Genomic DNA, 22,946 nt, shown 5'->3' with positions numbered 1-22,946 from the left:
TATCTCACCACTCATTTGATTCCTGGTATTGCTGGTAACTCAAAACTCACCCAAAGATCAGAAAAGAAAGTCAATCTAAAGAGAAAAATAGGGGGTGGGGGGAACTAAGGTGAAATGCTCAAAGTAAAGAAAACAGTAAAATTCTGTAACATGGTAACATGAGACATAAATAAATGCAAATGTGAAAGTGCCCAAATAAATTCAAAAGCTCATAACTGGACAAATAACATGAAGATGTAAAATCCAACATGTATTTCATTTCCTGAAACTAGGGGGGAAATGAAAAACTAACCTCAGAAATGACCACAATTATCTAAGAAAACAATCAAAAATAAAGGACAAAGAAGACAGAAATGAAGAGGCAAGAAATGAAACCGAAAGAGGTAAGTATTCAGAAAATGGTCAAAGTTAGGCAAAGCAAATCTAATAAACAAATTTTCCTGAAAATAAGGTGGACCAGTGGTTCTCAAAATGTAATCAATTTGGAATGAGGGGCAATCTGTGAGACAACTAGCCTCTTCAAAAAGTCAATACTATGAGGGAAAAAAGGATGGGAGAATTTAAGAGGTAATAAGAATGGCAGAAAATGAAATGTGTGATTACCAGATTGGATCCTGTTTTTTAAAAAATGTAAACCATTTTGGGACATCTGAGGAAATCTGAACATGGGTGGATATTACCAGATGATGTTAGCAAATGAATGTTGTGATAACAGACTGGGTTTGCTGAGGATATCCTTATTCTGAGATGATACAACCTGAAGTATTTGGGTGATGAAATACATTGTCTGCAATTAACTTCAAAGGTATAACAATACATATAAATATTTAGATATCTGAACATAAGTAAAATATAGCAAAATATGAACTGTTATTGAATCAGAGATGAATACAGCTTTTTTGAAAATATACTTGATAAAACACAAAAAGCACATACCTAGAGTTCACCAACATTACAACTTAATAGCACACCTACATGTACATATATTTAAGTGGCCTTCAAGATATTTTTTAGAAAATTTGAGATTTTACAGTGGAAGCACACCAGCCTCAAAACATTGCATTGCCTGTTTTAAAATTGTATTCATTTCCATTTTACTCTTGAATTCTGTGTTCCTTTCCTCCACTTAGGGAACAGTATTTGTGCTTTGTTTAATGATCAATTCATTTGTGAAACTCACATTTAAAGAAGGAAACCACCTCATTTTCAGTTTTTCCTTGACTTTAGTTCTTTGCTTATGAAGACTGTTCTAAGATACGTCATTTAACTATTTAACTCAACATCCTAACCTCCTTACTTTTATTGTACCTTCTCTGCAAGGGCTCAACTTTGAATGAAACCAACTTGAAAATATACTTCCCCACATGTGACCTCTTCCACAAAGCTTTCATTTCTTGATCTCTTCCCATCCTGATGTGATTAAATCCTTAGAAATCTCCCACCACTTTGTGTTACTGGCTTAACCAGTAGCACAGTAATTTCTGGCTCTGAACCATATTTATAGCAATTACTTGCCTTATTTGTGAAGAAATCTAGAATTCTATGTATCTGTTAAATGGTCACAATAGTGAAAGAACTAAGGAAAAAGTCATAGAGCAGTTACAGTTTAATGTATTACCTTTATAATCTGATGAAAAGGCAATATTAGATATTTCATGTGCTTTCTTTGCAAAATTTTCAATTCTTGTCACCGAAACTTGTAAGCAACTGAGCAGCTTCTGTCTGTATCTATAATAGAAAAATACATATTATAAATAGTATAGCATAGACATCAACCTCTAAAATTAAAATTCATAAAGTGAACTGTGGCTTCCAAAAACCAAAATAGCACATTGTCAAGATAAAATTTTTAAATAGTGACTGTGGATGAGACTTATAGTACCTACTGTTGATAGTAACTAAACATTTGCCATAAATTTAAATGTTAATGTCAATGAGTTCATGATAGAAAGGAACACTTATTTTCAATAATACATGCATTTAGACTATTATGTTTTAAAAGATCTTAATTCACCTTTATTTAATTAACTACCTCAACAGAAACCTTATCTTGCCTTAAACACTTTTTCGGAGGGGCATCCCTGGTAGCTTAAGGGTTAATTCACTATGGCCCCAGCTAGAGAGTTAACCCACACATGGTGCAGCAGACCTCTCCTATCACACCCTCTACTCCCCTTAGCAGTACATGTCAGTAAATTCACCTGCTCTGCTCCCCACTGTGTCTCTGGTGAATCCTCTTATCCCTCCCCTCCACCCCTGTACCTCTTAACCAACACCACAGTTCTAGGCAAAAAACAAAAAACAAAACAAAACAAAAAAAACACCAAAACCAACTTTTTTGGAGCTGCAATACCTGTTTATCTTCCTCTGTGTGAGCTGGATAGTCCTTAGCCTTCAGTAGCCAGAAAGCAGCGAGCTTTTTGTTGTGTAGCTTCAAATAGGTCTTTCCTAAAAGAAGCAAGTTCTTGCTGTAGAAGTTTGGATCCACTGAACGTAAGAAAAAAATGTATCAGATGAATTAGTATTGTTCTTATTTTTAAAGGCTTAATTTTTTTTTTAGTCTAAATTCTAGTAGTAATTTTGTAGTTAATAAATGATTAGGCTAATTGGAATTCTCTTCTGTTCCACTATATCTCAAAAAAGTTGTAAAATAACCATTTATTCACTAGGCACTATAGTTCTCATTTTTAGACCTTCATTTAACAGAAGAGAAACTGAGGTTCCTGGTAAAATATAAGCTCCTTATCGACAGGGATTTTTTTACTCTCTTCTGTTCCCTACTGTATCTAAAAGTGCCTAGAACATAACACTCAATATACATTTGCTGCATAACTGAATGAAATAATATACATATATCTATATAAATGTGATCAATACTTACTGATATGTGGGATCTACTTAAGCATAAATGAAATACAGTCTCTGCCCTTTGGGAATTTATAATAACAAGAAACAAATATGAGCACAGCTAAATGTAACATAAGATGGAAGTACAACGTGCTAAGAACAACAAACTTTAAAGCACAATGAGAAGCCAAAAGCAACTAAGTCAAAGTGGTTATGCTTGGGCTGACTTGGAGGCTGAAAAGGATTATAATATAAAAGTGGATAACAAGCTTGGCTGAAGGGAAAATGTGAACAAAAAGCCAATGGATGAGATGGGACTGTCTCGCTAACTTCAATACCTCTATAATTTCCTCCCTTTGACCTGGGACCCTGTATATTCAAAGCATATTTTTATGCTGCCACAGTTTATGAATAATTCAATCTGTTTGCTGCTTAACCACAAATTACCTTTTTAGTTTGAACAAATTAGTGAGATGCCATGTTGATGTGTTTAAGGTTTCCTTGAAGTATATTCACTCATTCATAGTCATTCACTGAGTATTCACCAAGTATTATGTCCAGCAATGAGGATGCAACCATACAAAAAAGACCAAGTTCCTATCTTATCTGAATTTAGTCTTAGACCTTGAAACAGATATATTTATACTGTGGGAAAAGTAAAAGTCACTAAATACTTAGGAGGAGCTTCTAAACCAAGTATGGGTCATAAAAACTGCCTAGAGGAAGTGACCTTTAAGGTACCATCTGGAGAACTGAAGTCACTGAGAATTATTTCAGCTCCACAAAGCTATGAACGTGTTTTTCTCAACACTTCTAACCCTAAGTCTCTAAGGCTTTATTATTACACCATGAGGTAAGGCTCTATAATTACACAATGTGAGAAGTGTTTACTCCTATATTTTCATGATACGAAAATTACCATCATATGAGGGTATCAATGAAAAGCAATGACATTAAATCAGAATGAATATCTTAAAGAGATAGTGATATTCAGACAGTTTAGAAAGCTGTCTTTAAAAGATGCTTTGCTATCATGAAAATGTTTGAATAAATCCATAGTGAGTAGGTTTTCAAATGTAATAAACATTGTCATTAACATTCTTCTAACTTAAGTTTTATAGAAATGCTTGCAGTCCTTTTTTTGGGTTGTATATTTGGTAACATGGTTGTATCTCTTTTCTAGTTTGTACTGTTAATATTAAACTAATAAACAGGATAAGGTAGTGACTGATCTGTAGGTGGTTTCTTCAAAGCAAGAATGAATGAAACATCTTCACAAGAGACATTACCTGCAACAGAACAAAAACTGGCCTGGTTTAAAAACTGAGCTTTCATTTAATGCCTTTAATTAGCTGTGTCATAAAACAGCTAGTCTGTCAAGGTCTCCTCTCCAAAGGAAGTTGAGTTACATCAAGTGAAGGACCATTCCAGAACTACAAATCTATATTCAGCAGGGCCCATTTTCTTCCCTTACTGAATACTTCTAAAAAATTTTCTTAGTGATCTTTACTGAATACTTTTAAAAAATTTTCATTGTCTAGTGCAAAATGAAGTATATGAGAGTAACTAACATTTTTACTTTAAAATTGCTGTTATATAAAGAGAGCACTCATACAAATTTAATTACATACATTCAGTATATAAAAAGAAAAGTTACCTTCTTCTGCCATCTGAAAGTAGCCTAAGGCCTGTTAAGAAACACAAAGAGCCCACGAAATGTAAAAGTTTAAGACAACTGATATTAAAAAAGCATTTTCTCAATTCCTATATTAAGTCAAGAAGTAAATGAAAACATCCTTAACCAGTGAATTTTTTAACAGTAACAGTTACCATAGGTAAATTGAATGCAGCATTATTAAATCTGCAGAGAACAGGATTACAGTATGTGTATTACTTTAGGTAGTAACTTGGTTGCTGTTTAGGACTTGTATTAAATTAGCATGCGCAAAGAAGAAATAAAGATGATCATGTGCAACTCAGTAAAAAGTAAAATATAGTAAAAAGTAAATATAATCAAAAACTGAATGGTAAATAATGTGTCAATGAATTTTTGAAATTCCTTTATTATTAAGATCCCCATATAAACCATTTTTGTGAGTTTGAGCTCTGCTAATTCCTTTTGGTCCCATGTAGATTTTTTATAATGCATTAACTGACAATTGATTTCTCAGAAACATTATTTGTTAGTACTGTGTATCTTTTCTCCTTAGAATGCATTCTTTTTAATAACATTTCCACCCATATCTGTTCGAATTACACAACTAAATATTTTTACTTTAAATTCTACACTACTGCTTCCCAGAAAAAAAAAAAAAAAAGCTCATTATAATACAAGTATTGAGAAAGCTTTTTCAGTCACTTGTTTCCTTACTCTGAAAATTTCGTGATGGTGTAAAAAGAAAATATTTGCCTTGAAATCCTTTTCAGATTTTATTTGCAATTGCAAAAGCCAAAGGCCTTGAAAATATCAATGAAATGAGCTTTTCAAACCCACTTTTAAAAGAAAGTGAAAATTATTGTTTCTCTATCAATACAAACATGTTTTACTGTCTACATAAATGACTTATTCAGAATATGTATCCAAAACATGCTGAGTAACAATGCTGTAATGACCATTATATGGTATAAATTTCAAACAGAAAATGAAGGTAGACTTTTGTGCCATTTTAGCCAACAAAAATAATGGAATTGCCAGCTACTAACCTAAAGAAAAAAACACTCACCAGTTATAGGTAAGTATTATACCTTTGTAATAAGATAGTTGCACTGGATGGTTAGAAAAGTGCTTGAGTTTCTCACTGATCAGAGCTCCAGATGTGTGGACACTGTAGAATGGCACTGCAGTTAAGAAATCAGTACTAATTTAATAAAGGACATCACACTACCTCCTCATAGGTGGAACTAGGAGGAGTTGCAAACAGCATTTTAGCAATTCTTCTTTGATACCAAGGCATTTCTGCAAATGTGTAACACCTATAGGAAAATAAAACAACATTCAAATTGTACCTTTCTCCCCTAAACAAAACTACTACACATACCAATGAAAAAGGAATTTTTTGTTACACGTTTAAATAATTTGTACTTAATAGTATCTAGTAGGTTAATATTCACTGAATTACCTAGAGACTGATTAATACTGATCCATCAATTAGGGTGTATTTTGTGATTAAAATATTAAACAATAGTACTAATAATGATAATACAGCATTTGACATATTAATGTGCACTAATGCCAGCAGAATGATGTTGGCATATATGGGAAAGAGTAAAAGTCAAATTGTTTCTCAAATGAATCAGACTGTATTTAACATACTTTGAAGATGGAAAGACCCTCTTAGAGCATCCTACATATTATATTACTGTAATTAAATTAATCCAACTACATGCAGCCTGGTATATGAAAATAGTGTTTCTCAACAAATTGATTTCAGAGGCTTTATTTCCTTTTTATATCGGTAGATATTCCTAAATAATCAAATAACAATGTTTAGTATGATTACAAATATACTATTTTCTAACTATACATGCAAAAGTGCTAGTTAATTTAATGAATTAAATTCTCTTGCCTCCACCAAATATTTTGCAGTGTATGGAAGTGAGATGTAAAATATTTTTAAGTATTTGGCAGATCATACTACACACCACTGAAACATTTGAAAAAATTTTCTTACCAAATACCCATAAGGTGAATTGAAGTAGCATCTTTAGGGTTTAGTTTGATTGCTTTCTAAAAAGAAATGAGAATTTAATATTAATCCTATTAAACTAAAACTTTTTTAGGGAATGCTATTTCCTAGTAAGCCTATTCTTTCACTTTCAGTTTCGTAATACGTGAGAGACATTTTTACCCGCATAGGTTCTGAAGTCACACTACCAGGGTTCAAATTACAGCTCAATAACTTCCATCTTTTTGATCTCGGCAAGTTCTATATTCTTTTTTTTTTTCCTACTTTATTTTTTACATCATTTTTTTTTTAAAGATTTATTTATTTATTTATACAAGCACTGGGTATAGTCAGAAGCACGGGAGGGTGAGAGAATTCACCAGAGCTGGAGTGGAGAACAGAATGGGCAAAGTGATGAAGTACACCGCTGAGGGGAGCAGCGGGCGGCAGGAGAGGTCTGTGCGCCATGTGGGACCCTCACCCAGCAGCCGGGGATCAAACCGGCGCTGCGGAGGCTGCAGGCAGCTTCGCAACCCAGTGCTCAACCGCTGCGCCACTGGAGTGGCCCCATCATTGTTTATTTTTAAACAATAGTTGCTTCCAAGTTCTATCTTCTTGCCATGCCTAAGTTTGCTTTTTTATAGGCTGGAGAAAAATACAACTATCTTAAAGGTTGTGGTAAAAATAAGTGAGTTAACAGGAGGTGCTTAACACAGTAATAATTTCTATCACAACCATCATTATTATACTTACTTTTCATAAGTACCAAGCATTTAATGTATTACTAACACTAATTAATGTTAGTAGTAGCAGAGGTTATAGCTAAAATGAAAGTCATCAAATACAACTTGGCAGAAATTTTGTTTCAACAATAATGGGTAAAAACCAGCACTGACCCAATTGTTACTTTTCCATAAAAAGTGATACTCTTTATAGCAAAATATATTTTAACATATATACAATATATACTCTTTCCCAACTGGAGTTGCACTAGCAAACTGAATCCTGTAAAAAATTATATGAGAGTTTTTCTCCATTCTACAAAGAATGGTACAAAGCATTCTTTCTAGGTGCATCAGAAAGAAGTTAATTCATCACAAACAGTAGATGCCTTGGGACATCAGAAATAATGCTCTTATTAGAAAGGCTGAGAGGGGCTCTACTCAAGCAAATCCTATCTTTTGTAATCCTCTTTATCATTACTTTAAGTATGTTCAAAAACAATTCAAAGACAGTAATTCCTTACAACTTTAGAGGTAGTAATGGAATTTGAAACAGAAGAAGTTTATGATCTTTTTAGCATATAAATATGGAACATTGTCCTTTTACATTAACATACATTTGAGAACTTACACAAAACACTGGGTTCTTAAAAAATAATCTACAGCTTTTACTGTTGCACTGAGAAAAGAAAATTAGCATTTTCTGCAACTTTTCCATTATTCACATTGGAAGTATCTGTCATGTAATTACTACGTCTTGAGGCATAAAGAGGTGATTTCTTTTTTAATTGAAGTTTCAGGTATACATTATAATTAACACGTAGATTATTAATCTACATTTAGTTCAGCACTAAAAATCTAAAGGCTAGTTGTTTATCTAATACCACTGAGAAAATTACTATAATTCACTGACTCTCAACTACCATAAATGTTATGACATCACTAATATACCATGAAGAAAGCACTGCCAATGGTAAAATACCCTGATTATATAAATACCCACTGATTATAGAATGCAATCTCCTTTGAAAAATCTTGGAAAATGTATACTATTAAATTGAAATATATACATATGTGTATACATAAACACAAACACACACACTATTGATGCTGAACAAGAATCTAGGTCTGCTGAACCCCAGTTTAATGTTCCCATCTAAATGACCTGTTATACCAAGCAAAACAAGCAACACTGTGTTCAGTTAACCCACATGAGAAATAAACTGCCATTGTTACCCAGCTTTCAGAGGTTTGCTATATATACAACAATAGATTAAGTAAAACAGACATTTATTCAGAAAAATTACTTTTAAAAATCATTAGTACCTCAAAATGTTCCTTGATAATGTAGGCATTTGCAATTTTAGCCTTGATGCCTTCATAATCTCCAACATCACTTATACAGATTGCATACCACTGAAAAACAAAAGGTTTATGAGTAAACAATATTCCATCCATACAAGGTAAAACAATAACTATTATTCCTCAAGTCATTCTCATCTACCAAAAAGATGAGCATAAAATCTGTGTTAAATATACTGGAATACACTAAGAAAACTGGACATGGCCCTCATGAAACAATGATATGACGTGTTTATAGAGGACAAAATGCTATGTAGAGAGCAGAGAATCTTCAGGAAAATTATTAGTACAACTTAAAGATAAGTATAAATTTTGAAAAATTAGCAATTGATGACCAGCACTTTTCTCATCCTCTTTCTGAAAGCAACCTCTTCTTCCACATCTGCATTATACTAGAAACAGCCACACCTGTCAATTGTGATCTTGTCCCCATAATTCAACAGTTGGACAGCAGACCCAAACTGAGTTTCTTCCCTAAAATCTGAACATCAAAGATCCATAATCAACAAACTAGGAAAAGAAGGAAACTTCCTCACTTTAATAAAAAGCAGCTATGGAAAACCCATAGCTAACATAATTAATCATGAAAGACTAATTACTTTCATCCTACATCAGGAACAAGACAAATACATCCATTTTTGGCACTTTGTGCAACCTTGTACTGCAAATTCTAGTGATGGAATTTGGGCAAAGGGTTTTTGAAAAAGTGTCCAGATTAGAAAGAAAACAGTAAAAAATATAAGATATAGAAAATCTGAAAGACTCTTTAAAAAAAAAAAAAACTAGTAGAACCAATATATGAGTTCAGCAAAGCTGCAGGTACAAAATCAATTGGTCACACACTTATATACAAGCAATGAACAATCTGAAATTAAAATTTAAAAAATATTCCATATACAATAGCATCAAAAAGAACAAAATACTAAGGAATAATTTCAAAGAAGTGAAATATTTGTACACTGACACCACAAAACACTACTGGAAGAAAAAGTGACCTAAATACATGTTCATGGACTGCAAGATGTATTACCAAAATGGCAATATTCTCCAAATTGATCTACAGATTCAATAAAAACCTTACCAAAATCTCCACTGATTTTTTTTACAGAAATGTACAAGCTGACCATAAATTTGTATGGAAATTCAAGGGACTCAATAATCAAAATAATTTTGGAAAAGAAGAACAAGTTGGAAAACTCTTTCAAAACGTACTAGAAACAAACTAAAAAGCTGTAGTAAGCAAGACACTGTGGTACTGATATAAGAATACAAACAGATCAATGGAATAAAATTGAGAGTACAAAATTAAACCTATACATTTGTGTTTAATCGATTTTTGTCAAGGATGCCAAGAATAGTCTTCAACAACAGGTACTAGGACAACTGGGTATCTATATGCAAAATATGTATTTGGGCCCATACTCACACCTGTGTAATGTACAAAAGTTAACTCCAAATGGATTAACAATGTAAGAGGGAAAACAAAATTCTCAGAAGAAAACATAGGTGAAAAAATCTATATAAAAATATTGAATTGGGCAAGTTATTAAGATGACACCAAAAGCTAAGCAATCAAAACAGTACAGATGACTTCATTAAAATTAAAATCTCTTGCATCAAAGAGCACTACCAATAAAATGAAAAGGATCCAAAGTTAAGAATAACTATTTGCATATTATCTAACAAGGAGCTAGTATCCAGAATATGTACTGTTACAACTCAATAATAAAAAGACAACCCAATTATAAAATGGGCACAAAAGTTAAATAGAAATTCCTCCAAAGAAGATCTATAAATACCTGAATGTACCTATAGGGATGCTCAACAGTATTAATTATTGGGAAAATGCAAATCGAAACCATGATGAGATACCACTTCATATCCTCTAGGATAACTGTAGTTTTTACACTGGACAAAAACAAATACTGACAAGGAATGCAGAAGAATTAGAATCCTCATACATTGCAATGTGAAAAGGTACAGCTGCTTTGGAAACAGTTTGACAGTTCCTCAAAAAAGAATTACACAGGGCCTCCCTGGTGGCACAAGGGGTTAAGAAGCAACCGATAAGCTGTCTGCAGCCTCTGTAGCACGAGTTTGATCCCCCAGCCGGCCAGGCAGCAACCCACATGGCCCAGAAGACCTCTCCTGACTTGCCCACTGTTCCCCTCAGCAGTGTATTTCAAGTACATCTGCCTGTTCTGCTCCCCACTCTGTCCCCGGTGAAACCTCTCACCCCTCACACCTCTGGCCTGTACCCCAGCTCTTGTATGCATAAATAAATCTTAAAAAAAAAAAAAGGATTACATAGAATTACCATATGATCTAGCAGTTCTTCTAGATATATACTTAAAAAAATTGAAAAATGTTCTTAAACAAATATTTTATTTTTTTTAAAAAAACATTTTCTTTTTTTTTTAAGATTTATTTATTTATTTATACAAGCACTGGGTACAGGCAGAAGCGCGGGAGGGTGAGAGAATTCACCAGAGCCAGAGCTGGGAGCAGAGCAGGCAGAAGGACCGAAGTACACTGCTGAGGGGAGCAGTGGGCGGCAGGAGAGGTCTGCGCGCCATGTGGGACCCTCCTCCGGTAGCCGGGGAGCAGCTGGGGATCGAACCGGCGCTGCAGAGGCTGCGGGCAGCTTCACAACCCAGCGCTCAACGGCCGCGCCACCAGGGAGGCCCTTAAAAGAAACACTGATAGCTACACTATAAATAGCAAAAGGTAGAAATAATCCAAATGTCTACCAACTATGAATGCGGAAACAAAATGTGGTATATCTACAAAACATAATATTACTCAGCCATTAAAAGGAATGACGTATTCACACAAATTATAATGTTGATGGATCTCAACAATCTGTAAAGTGAAAGATGCCAGACACAGATGTATGATTTTACTTATATGAAAAGTCAGAGACAGAATTCAGATTAGTGGTTACCGTGGACTGGGATTAAGAAGGGAGGAATAGTAAGAAGGAATAGTAAGAAGGACTGCTTAATGGGTATGGAGTTTCCTTTCAGGATAATAAAAAAATGTGAACTAGATAGAAGCAACAGTTGAACAGTATAAATGTACTAAATGCCACTGGACTGTTCATGGTAAAATGATAAATCTTATGTGAATTTACATCACTTACAAAGAGAACTGAAAGCAGATATTCACAAAAACCTTGTGCACAATCATTTATATATAGCAGCATTACTAATAATAGTAAAAAGGGGAAAACAACCCAAATGTCCATCAACTGACAAATAAATGAAAGTGCTATATCATACACATTGGAGTGTAAATTCAGCCAACTGTCACATGATCTGCATAGATGAACCTTGAAAATATATTAAGTGAAAGAAGTCAGACGTACAAAGGTTATATAGTGTATGATTCAATTTACATAAAATGCCCAGGCAAATTCCTAGAGACAAGAAGATCTTGTAAAGGACTAACTAGCATGGGATTTCTTTTTTGGAGTAATGGAAGCATTCTGGAATTAGTGGTGGTGATTGCACAACATATTGATATGCTAAACACCACTGAAGTATATACTTTTTACAACAGTGAATTTTGTATAATGGGATGTATAAAAAATGAAAATAGGGCCTCCCTGGTGGCGCAAGGGGTTAATAAGCACCACACTATGAAGCAATCCACAGCCTCTGCAGCACCTGTTCCATCCCCAGCCCACCAGGGAGCAACCCACATGGCGCAGCAGACCTCTCCTGACTCGCCCGCTACTCCCCTCAGCAGTGTACTTCAGTTAATCTGCCTGTTCTGTTTTCACTCTGTCTCTGGTGAATCCTCTCACCCCCCGCATCTCTGGACTATACCGCAGTTCTTGTATGCATAAATAACTCTTAAAAAAAAAATTAAAAGCAGGATTTATCACCTTCATAAAAGTACATGTTAAATATAAAGACACATATAAAATATGAGAAAAAGGACAGAAAAGGAAAGGCCATACCAACATTAATCACAAGAAAATAAGAGGGATGACATTAATATAAAGTATATTGTAAAACCAAGAATATGTAGAGATAAGGAAGATCATTTTACACTGATAAAGAGGTCAAGCATCAAGAAAACCATCCTAAATGTATAGACCTACTAATAACATCTTTAAATACATTAGCAATAACTAATAAAATGGCAGAGACAGACAAATCTACAGTTATACTTGAAGATTTCAACACCCCTTTCGCAATAACATATAGAACAAGTAGACAGAAAATCAGCAAGGCTATAGATTTGAATAGCACCTACCATCCAATATGACCTGAATGATATTTATAAAATATGCCTAACAATAGCTTAACAAACATTGTTTTCATGTGCACAAAGAAAATTTACAAAGATGGGCCAAAGACCAAGTCCCAAATAAAAAGGATTTCTAACTTGTTTTACCCTTATAAATCAGCAGCAGCAGTTCTAGTGGTGAGCAGCGGGAGAAGAGGGGAGCCTCTAAAAGGAGCATTTGGAATTGTGAAGGTTGTCACAAGACTTGGGGACTCTACTGAGCACAATCCAACATGATAAAGTAATGTCCTAATACAAAATATAAATAACATTTCCTAACCTCCACACACTGTTCATTGAAAAACCTATTCTAAACTGGTTAGCAAATACAGAAATTTGTAGTTATGTGTGAAACTGCACTACCTCTTAGTTGTTCAGGTGCTATAGTCCTACCTTCACATAAAACAGAAATATAATGTGAGAAAAATGAGAAAACATTTGTCAAGTGATTGTACTACCAGGAATACAGCTATTGGATAAACTAACAATTTCGTTTAAAAATGAGCATTACATACCGGATGGTCTCACTCAGCAGGAATTCAGAAAATTTAAATAAGAGACCAGGAAAAAGACTAATCAATACAAGGTAAAAATCAAAATCAACAAGCAACTATAAACCAGAGACACACTGGGGGGTAGGGGGGAGGGAGGGGCGGGAAGAGGAAAGACTAGAGTCAAAATAAGGGGGGGGGGGTGCAATTGTATGGGGAATATAACCATAATGCAAATGCATACATTGTGCAAAGATGAAAAATGATGTAAGAATTATAGAAAATAAAATATTTTTAAAAATGAGCATTACAAAAGTAATTAAACATATTGGTGAAGTGATAATGTCTAAGAATGAAAAGGAAAAAAGCACGTTTAGAAAAATTTGTAAGGGCCTCCCTCCCTGGTGGCGCTAGGGGTTGAGACACAGCACTATAAAGCTATGGGAAGCCAATTAAGCCTGAGTTTGATTTCAGCCAGGGAGCTAACCCACATGGCGCAGCAGACCTCTCCTGTCTTGCCTGCTGCTCCCCTCAGCAGTGTATTTCAGTCACTTTGCCTGCTGTGCTCCCTACTCTGTCTCTGGTGAATCCTCTCACCCCCACCCCCACACCTCTGGTCTGTACCCCAGTTCTTGTTTGAATAATCTTTAAAAAAAAAAGAGAAAAATTTATAAAATTAAAATATACTTTATAAATTTTATAAGATAATTTATAAATATTAATGTTATTTACAAAAATATCTTCCCTACTTTAAAACAATTTAGGTATGTATAAACCAATGTAGCTTTCAGTACTCAACAACAACTTAGTTACTTTAAACAACTTACCTTGTGAGCTGCAAAACTTGATTCATTTTTTTCTAGGGCTTTTTTAGCATATTCTAGTGCTTCATACACCAACAGCTTTTTCTCGTCTTCTGAGGTTCCACAAAGCTGAGCTATATCACGTGATGCCCGTGCCAAACGCCAGAGTAACTCTGCATCTTCACTATTTTGAAATAAACATAAAACCACCATTTTAGCTTACATTTTAAAATTGTTCCAGGTCCATAACTAATAAATACAATTGTTCAACTTATGAAAACAGAGCAAGTAGCAAATCAAAAGCAATTGTTTTCTTTCATATAAAACCTTTATTTGCTAAAATTTCTACAAAATATCCAATATAATTAATAAATTTACCTATGGTATCTAAAATACCAACTTTCTTAAAAAAAAAAATCTTAGTGTCTGAATTCCCTAAACACTTGTCTTATAAAATTCAACATATAACTTGAATCTTGACCTCACTGGCACTGTGCTTCAGGTAACTCTCTCTAAATCAGTCCAAACAGTACCATAAAATACATAAAACTTTATTAACAGTCATGCTCTATAAAACAAAACTGTTGTATCCCTAGCTCACATATAGTACCTGGCACACTACAGGTATATGATAAATATTTGTTCATGAATGAATGATTAACTATAATGTTATCTCAAATTTTTTTGAATGTGTCATCTGTGCCGTGATGCATGGTACATTTCAAATATTGCCATTAAAACTCCTTGAAGAGGGCCTCCCCGGTGGCGCAGCGGTTGAGCACTCGGCTGCGAAGCTGCCCGCAGCCTCTGCAGCACCAGTTCGATCCCTGGCTACCTCAATCCCCAGCCGCCGGCGAGGGTACCACATGGCACGCAGACCTCTCCGGCTGCCCGCTGTTCCCCTCAGCGGTGTATTTTGTCGGTCTGCCTGTTCTGTTCCCCGCTCTGGCTCTGGTGAATTCTTTCACCCTCCCGCGCCTCTGACTATACCCAGTGCTTGTATAAATAAATAAATCTTAAAAAAAAAAAAAAACACAAAAAACCTCCTTGAAGAACTGTCATTTAAATACAATTACATAAAACAATAAATAGTAACCACATTTGGGGAAAAAATTTAAAAACCTTAAATTCCCTTTATATGGAATATTTGCCTTCAATCTCGCATTATCAAATGTTAACAAAAATGGTATTCACATAAAATTAGGTATAGTACTAGACTTTTTATTTGGGATTTTCCTTGGTTCTTAATGTGGGCCTACAATGTAATTATCACTCTTAAGACTATCTTTGCTGCATCCCATAGATTCTGATAGTTTGCATCCTCATTTTAATTTACTCTTAAGGTATTTTTAAATTTTCATTTTAGTTTCCTCTTTTATGCAATAGCTATTAAGTACGATATTATTAAATCTCAATGTGTTTATAATTTTTCCTATTTTTTTAAAGTTAATTTCTAGTTTTATGGCATTATGTTCAGAGAGGGTAGTTGGTATAATTTTGATCTTTGTAGTTTTATGAATGGACTCCAACATACAGTCTATTCTTCAATATGTTCTACATACAGTAAGAAACAAATGTATATGCAGCAGTTTTGGATTGCAGTATTCTTTGGATATCTATTAAATTTATTTGACTTAGTTCTTCATTCAGGGCCAGTGTTTCCTTATTCTGTCTTATTGATCTTCCACAGTTGTAAGTGGCTATTAAAATCCCACAGTATTATTGTATTTTGTCAATCTCTCTTTAGTTCTGTAATTGTCTAAAAAAAAAAAAAAATCTATGAAATATTTTAGCACCAAGAATCATTTTGTTAAATAACAAAAATTTAGAGGAAATTGCAAAACCAAGTCTGCCCACCTTTCTTTGTATTGGGTTAACAACTGATAAAGTTTTTCTGTTTCTCCACTTTCATATAAGTAGTCCGCTTGCTCGAGGATTTCTTCAACTCTAAAAACTATAAAAGAGAAATAAGTAGGTCTTCCCAAGTCAGATGACAATAATTCTAGCACTTTTTTGTATATGTGAAAGGTATGACAAAAGTCATAAAGATCAGAAATTTAGAAGAATCAGCATAGCAGAAATAAGTCTGAAGCTGTCACAAAAGTGATTTATTGAAGCCATGGAAAATTAAAAAATTAGAAAACTTATTCTGGTACTGACTGAAATGATACATTTTAAAAAGTGAAAAAAGTAATTTCCTATTAAGAATTAATGGTGCACACACCCTCCACATAGTGTTTGTTGTCACTGCTGCTATTAGTGTTGTAGAAAGTGGTATGTCTACTTACAACATTGAATATTATTAATTTGCATGGGCTGAACCACATTCTTTTTACTAGATTCTCTTTATGATCTAACCTACACAAATGCTGTTAAGGAAAATGTCAAATAAGTCATCAAAAAATTATAAGAAATTAACTAAGTGGAGAAACTGAATTTTACTTCATTGGTGCTATGCTCCAACTTGTTAACTAACTTATGCATTACAGTGTTCTAAAAAGGTTGATTAGTATTGAAAGAAAAGTCTGAATATCAGGGTATTCCAATTATTGCTAAGGAACAGACATTTGTCTTCTATAAGCCTGCTGTTTCACTTTCACCTACATAAAAACATTCCAACATGTTTCATTATTTACATTGATAAACTTTAATTAATGACAGTGTACTAGAGGTTTTTTTTTAAAGTTTTTGAAAAATTAAAATCTAGATGACCAAAATCAAAACTCACCAATTTATGGCACATCCATATATAGTATTTTTTAAGTCAACAACATCATAACATAGTCATACTAGTTTAAGAAACATTAAATGTTTAATGTTAAATAGCAAAGAAACATCAACTTCAAGATTTTTTGCCCTCAATAATCCTACTATTTCTATCTGGCTAGGTACTACCAAGTTTAATATTTACAAGGCAGTTTTATGGCTTGGTTCCATTCTGTTCGATAAAATGGTTGATTCTCTTTGCTTGGGCTTTAAAATCCAGAGATTCTTAAAGGGAGTGAGTAGTCACCTCAACCCCTGTAGTAGGCAGAATGGACCCAAACGTGCACATCTTACTCCTGGGAATCTGTGAAAAAGCTTGGTTGTGTGGCAAAGGGGAATTAAGTTCATAAATGAAATCAGGTTGCTACTTAGCTAACCTTAAGATAGGAAATTATCTTGGATTGGCCAGGGCAGTTAAATATAATCACAAGGGTCCTTAAAAGTGGAAGGGGGGGGCAGAAGAAAATGAGAGGAGGAAATGACAATGGAAACATGGTCAGAGTGACTGTTGGCTCTGAACAGAAAGAGGTCTTCAGCCAAGGAATGTGAAAAGCCTCTGCAAGCTGGGAAACTGGGGGGGGGGGGGGGGGGGGGGAGGAGGGAAATGGACAGATTCTATCCCAGCACAGTGGGACTCATTTTAGATTTCTAACTACAGGACTGAGAGAAATTAATTTGTGTTGTTTTAAGTCACTAAGTTTGTGAAGTTACAGCAGTAACAGAAAAAAAATAATATACTCAATATATGGCATATCTGAATGTATACATAGTAAGTATAAGTAGTGGAATTACATTATACAGATTTTTATGAAACTCCCTTAGAGATTACTGTCTTTAACATCATATAGGAATTCTACATCTCAACAAGCACATAAAAGATACTGAAATTCAGTAAATAAAATAATTTAAATCTTTTTGGTGCATTACTCTTTTATAAATTCGCATTGTCATTTATCTCATTTCTCTATACACAGCAAAAGCTATAGTAGCTATGCTTTAAATATTTTAGTTTCTTAATTCTAAATAAAAATTTCTAAAATCATATAGTGTGCAATTTATAAGGAAAAAGTACACTTACTCTGAGACTACAGACATACATAGGCACTAGGGTTGAAGCATGTAGACCACTCATGTATCTGTAAATCAGTTGTGTTTTTTAACTTGTTTAGTGCTCTGCACATTTCCTGAAAATATTTTAAAATAAGCTGTTACTGACAGAAAGAGACCACAATTCATAAAATGGACTTAACTTTTAAAGTACTTTTCAGTAATAAATATCGCAAAATGAACTGAGAAAATCATTCACCTACAACTGTACTATGAACTCTAGTTCAGCCTAAAATGTACATGTGCAATATTGTAATAATTCTTAGTATGTGTCCCTCAAAAGGCCAATGATGTGACATACAACAGTAAACTTCAGTTTTCCAGTTTTTCTCGCTAAGTATAGTCTGAGCTATGTAAGAGGTAGCTGAAAAAGAATGAAATACTACTCTGAAACAAAAGAGCTCTATTTCTGAGGTTTATCCACATAGGATTCACAAATTATAAAGTGTGCACAATTTTCGGGCCTCCCCTGGTGGCGCAGCGGTTGAGCGCTGGGCTGCGAGGCTGCCTGCAGCCTCTGCAGCGCTGGTTCATTCCCCGGTTGTCGGCGAGGGTCCCACAAAAAAAAAAAAAAGTGCACAATTTTCTAAGTACTCTACGGATTGTCTAGGTACTAGATGGTACAGACCTTCCTCAAAATAGTAAATAATCCCACTTCTGAGTATTATTGGGACAATATGAAATTTTGTCGAAGAGATATATGCCCCACAATATTCACTGTTATGTTATCTACATCAATATTTGAAAGCAACCTAAATGTCCACTGATTAGATAAAGCAGGTATGGTAAATATACACAATGGAATAATACTATTCACCTATAAAGGAGGATGAAATTTTTTCCATTTGGATCAAAGTGTAAGGAACTCAAGAGGATTATGTGAAGAGAAATTAATAAAACATAAAGAAATTCTGGACAATTTCATCTAAATATGTGGTATAAGGAAACAAAGCAGATGAACAGACAAAACAAACTAGTGAATGCTGATAACCAAATTGTAGTTACCAGAGGTGAAGATGGTTTTATAAAAGGGTATAATAGATAGTGGTAGGTGTTTTTTTTCTTTAAATATAATGATGCTAAAAATTATATAAAAAAGAAAGTTTTCTGAAGTCCTTTAATTACTATTAACAAGTGGGTATTGGGCATTATATTGTGATAAAACAGATATACCGATATAAAAATGAAACTCAAAATTCCATACAACTCAAACGCCAAAAATGTATATGCCCTTAAATTAATTTCAAAGTCTCACCTCAAAAATATCATTTAATCCCAGTAAGTGGAGGAGAAAAACAATTTTTAAATAACTGCAATGAGTGCGCAGAAGATGTAAAGAAAATTGAATGTAAGTTTTAATGGGTGAAATTATCTGAAGGCCAATTCCTAACAAATGTGAAAAACAAGGATTACAGCATGGCAAATGAGAGATTTATACAACTATGTAAAACTTGCAAGGACAAATTATGTTATATTTTTATAGAAACAGATCTTTTCCAAGTTATTATACATCATCAATAATTGATATTTTCTGAAAAGTATGGCCAACAGTTTCACAATAAATTATATGACCATGCCAGTCAACTAGTTTTCAATGTTTTAAGAAAATAAAGCAAGAGAAAATGAAGACAGGCTAAATAGTAATACATTGAGTTCTTAAAATACAGAAAAGAATTCTAAAATATAAGGAAGCTTTCAATAAAATCTATAACAACAGTAAACTGTTTTCAGAATAAATTGCACCTTGAAATACTATTTTTTTCCCCAAGGTGAAATAGATTTCTTTTAGTGTTAGGATTGGAACATTTAGAATTAATTTAAGTGCATACACAATTTTTATTTTCACAGTTATAATACTTATGTCATATAAATGAACATAGTGTACAAGTGAGACTTAAAGAATTAGCATATTCTAAAATAAAAGAATTAAGTCCTATAAAACCATATATTCTTTTAGCCCAAATGGCAACTATTATATATTTAACAAGTATTTGTACATCAGAGGTATCAAAACTATCTTACACGCAGTCGCTTAGGAACTATAAAAAGTATAACCCAGCATGTGAATATTAAATCAAAAGGCTAGAGGGCTAAATAAATATGAGAATCAGGTTTATTCAAAAGACTTATACAGGGCCTCCCCTGGTGGCGCAGCGGTTGAGCGCTGGGCTGCGAAGCTGCCCACAACCTCTGCAGCGCCGGTTGGATCCCTGGCCGCCAGCGAGGGTCTCACATGGCGCAAAGACCTCTCCTGTCGCCCACTGCTCCCCTCAGCAGTGTATTTCGTCTGTCTGCCTGTTCTGCTCCCCGCTCTGGTGAATTCTCTTACCCTCCTGCGCTTCTGACTGTACCCAGTGCTTGTATAAACAAATAAATAAATCTTTAAAAATATACATATATATACAATACTGTAGCTACTATCCTGTCTTCAATAATTTCAGAATGGTAGCTTTACACAACTTTCAAGCCTGAGCTCATTCTGAATGTCCCTTTTCAAATCAATCTCCTCGTCAAGAGTCACCTTTACTTTCATAAAATTTGCAATACCATTCTTCCCAGGACACAAGAACACTAAGGAATATTTAATTAATTCCACAGAGGCTCTTACTTATGGTGGAAACTGGATGCACTCTCCTAAGATTCTTCAAAATGTTTTACATCAAACCAGGTACAGAAAGGCCAAAGGCCCAATGAGTATAACGTTTCCTTTTATCCCTCTCATAGCCACAGGAAATCAATTCTTTGTGATATTTTCTTATTATTCAGGTTCTTTATCAGTTCCTATATCTCATTTCAGATTCAAGAGGGATACCTGCAATATTCATTCCACACAGGTACACCTAAGTCTCCGTGCTTCCAAGAATCCATCCATGACAGCTTAAAGAGTGGATACCAAGTTTTGTCCGATAAAGAAATGGAAATGTACAAAAACAAAAGGAGCAAAAATTAAAAAAAAAAAAAAAAAAAAAGGAAATGGGCAGTGTTCAGATTACAACCATGTTCAGATATAGCCATTTCCAGTAACACAATTTTGTGGATATGCATTCAACTTCCAAGTTATATAAGTTAAGCTATCCACTGGCTTGGAAACAATTATCAGCTTGTGACAGGGTTTTAAATGGGTAGTACTGGAAATCACTACTTTACAAATGGACACATTTCATTTGACTGTATCAAGGTATATTTCTTTTTTTCCTGAGTGTGCACCTGCTGTGTACCAGGTGAGAGTTTGCAGAGACAAGGTAATCTTTGCAGGAAACAACATTTAACATTTTCATGGAAAGGCTGCCCTGCTGAAGATCTAATCTCACCCCTCAATTTGCCTTCATCAACATCCACATAGGTAAGTTCATCACTCAAGTCTTTTAATAAGATGCTTATAGCACTGGCCATAAAAACCAATTCAGTTCCTATAATGGAGAGCTCATGACGATTAATTTTATCTTCTCAAGTTCACACTTGAGAGTGACCATTTTGGAAACTGGGGTGAAGAACCGGGAGTGGAATGCAAGTCACATGGAAAGAACACAGTCATCTCAGGGCAAAGGAAATTTACTCCCATAGTGCCTAGTCTCTGGTTAGTCCACAGAACTCCACAGACCCAGTACATGTCTTCTAACTTAAGAGGTAAAGGAAGAGAATGGAGAAACCACATGAAAGCTCACTGAAGAGCAAAGGAAGGAAACAGTTGGCTATCTGCTGTCCTCTTTTCTCTCTCTCTCTCTCCACCCCCCCCCCCACACACACACACACGCTCTCTCTCTCTACTGCAATGATGTCAAGGCCTTACAGGGACCTAGGACCTTAAAATGTTATCTTTAATTTAGTGAAAATGTGGTAATTTTTTATGTCATTAAGACACCTATGAAAAAATGCAGTATAATCAGTAATCTTGGTTTTGCCTTTCAAAGTACCATTACTTTGGTGCTGTGGGACACACTAAATCTTTACAATCATTTCTGTAATGAAATGGTGTTAAAGCAAACTAAAATTGCGATAGACATGAAAGAAACAAGGGTTCATCTCTCCATTCTAATGCTTTTACTTTAAAGAAAATTAATTTTGGGGCCTCCCTGGTGGTGCAAGGGGTTAAGTCTCAGCACTATGAAAGTATGGACAGCCACTGCAGCATGAGTTCAATTCCCTGCCAGGAAGCTAACCAACATGGAGCAGCAGACCTCTCCTGCCTTGCCCACTGCTCCTCTCAGCAGTGTATTTCAGCAGATCCGCCTATTCTGCTCCCCACTCTGTCGCTGGTGAATCTTCTCACCCCCCCCACACCTCTGGCCTTAACCCCGGATCTTGTATGCATAAATAAATACATCTTTAAAAAAAAAATAAAGAAAATTAATTTTGTGAGCATTTTTTCAAAAATTAATATTATGTGATAATAAGGTTTGTTCTAACTACTTTACAGGCTTGTTCTAACTACTTTACTGTGAAAATTAAAATTATGGTGGAAAGCTTACGGGCTTTAAAAAGCTGAACTGTTAATGTTATTTGCCAAAATATATTACTGAGTGAGTAACAAAACCAAGTCCTCTGCTGTCTTTCATGAAAATGATACATGAAAAAAAGAGAAACAACACAGTGGTTCTTAACTATCTGCCTTTTAAAAGAACAGCAGCAAATAAGTAAGTAGATATAGTAATTTTTAGCTCATTCTCAAATTTTTCACCTACCAGAACTTTAGTACCTATTAAAAAATCAAATCTCTTCATTCCCCATTCACCATCTCCTTGATGATAAAAAGTGGGAGTGATGAAAAAGAAAAAGCCTTATCCTACAAATTAAAGTTCTTCTCCAATATACTTAAGTTTTGGCTCCATCTACATATACAACTGCTTAAAAGAAATTTAATTTTTTAAATATGGCAAGTCAATTTAT

General features: G+C 34.4%; 1 protein-coding gene across 2 annotated transcripts in view; it reads right to left on the bottom strand.

The window, feature by feature from the left end:
• Positions 1 to 1,677: 1,677 nt before the first annotated feature.
• RMDN1 (regulator of microtubule dynamics 1) overlaps positions 1,678 to 22,946 on the bottom strand; it is a gene marked incomplete at both ends in the record, with an annotated part of 28,106 nt that continues 6,837 nt past the window's right edge. Inside the window, 8 exons of one of the 2 annotated variants that reach the window (XM_084230326.1) lie at positions 1,678 to 1,728; positions 2,354 to 2,487; positions 4,505 to 4,535; positions 5,733 to 5,820; positions 6,519 to 6,574; positions 8,561 to 8,650; positions 14,211 to 14,370; positions 16,044 to 16,131. In XM_084230326.1, coding sequence (XP_084086452.1) covers positions 1,678 to 1,728; positions 2,354 to 2,487; positions 4,505 to 4,535; positions 5,733 to 5,820; positions 6,519 to 6,574; positions 8,561 to 8,650; positions 14,211 to 14,370; positions 16,044 to 16,131 — 698 coding nt within the window. Of the gene's footprint in view, positions 1,729 to 2,177; positions 2,488 to 4,504; positions 4,536 to 5,732; positions 5,821 to 6,518; positions 6,575 to 8,560; positions 8,651 to 14,210; positions 14,371 to 16,043; positions 16,132 to 22,946 lie in introns of those variants that run through there. The other variant, XM_084230325.1, reaches the window with a different exon arrangement.

The sequence above is a fragment of the Talpa europaea genome (assembly GCF_964194135.1).
Source record: "Talpa europaea genome assembly, chromosome: 3".
NCBI lineage: Eukaryota > Metazoa > Chordata > Mammalia > Eulipotyphla > Talpidae > Talpa > Talpa europaea.
This window is presented reverse-complemented; position numbering and strand designations above follow the sequence as displayed.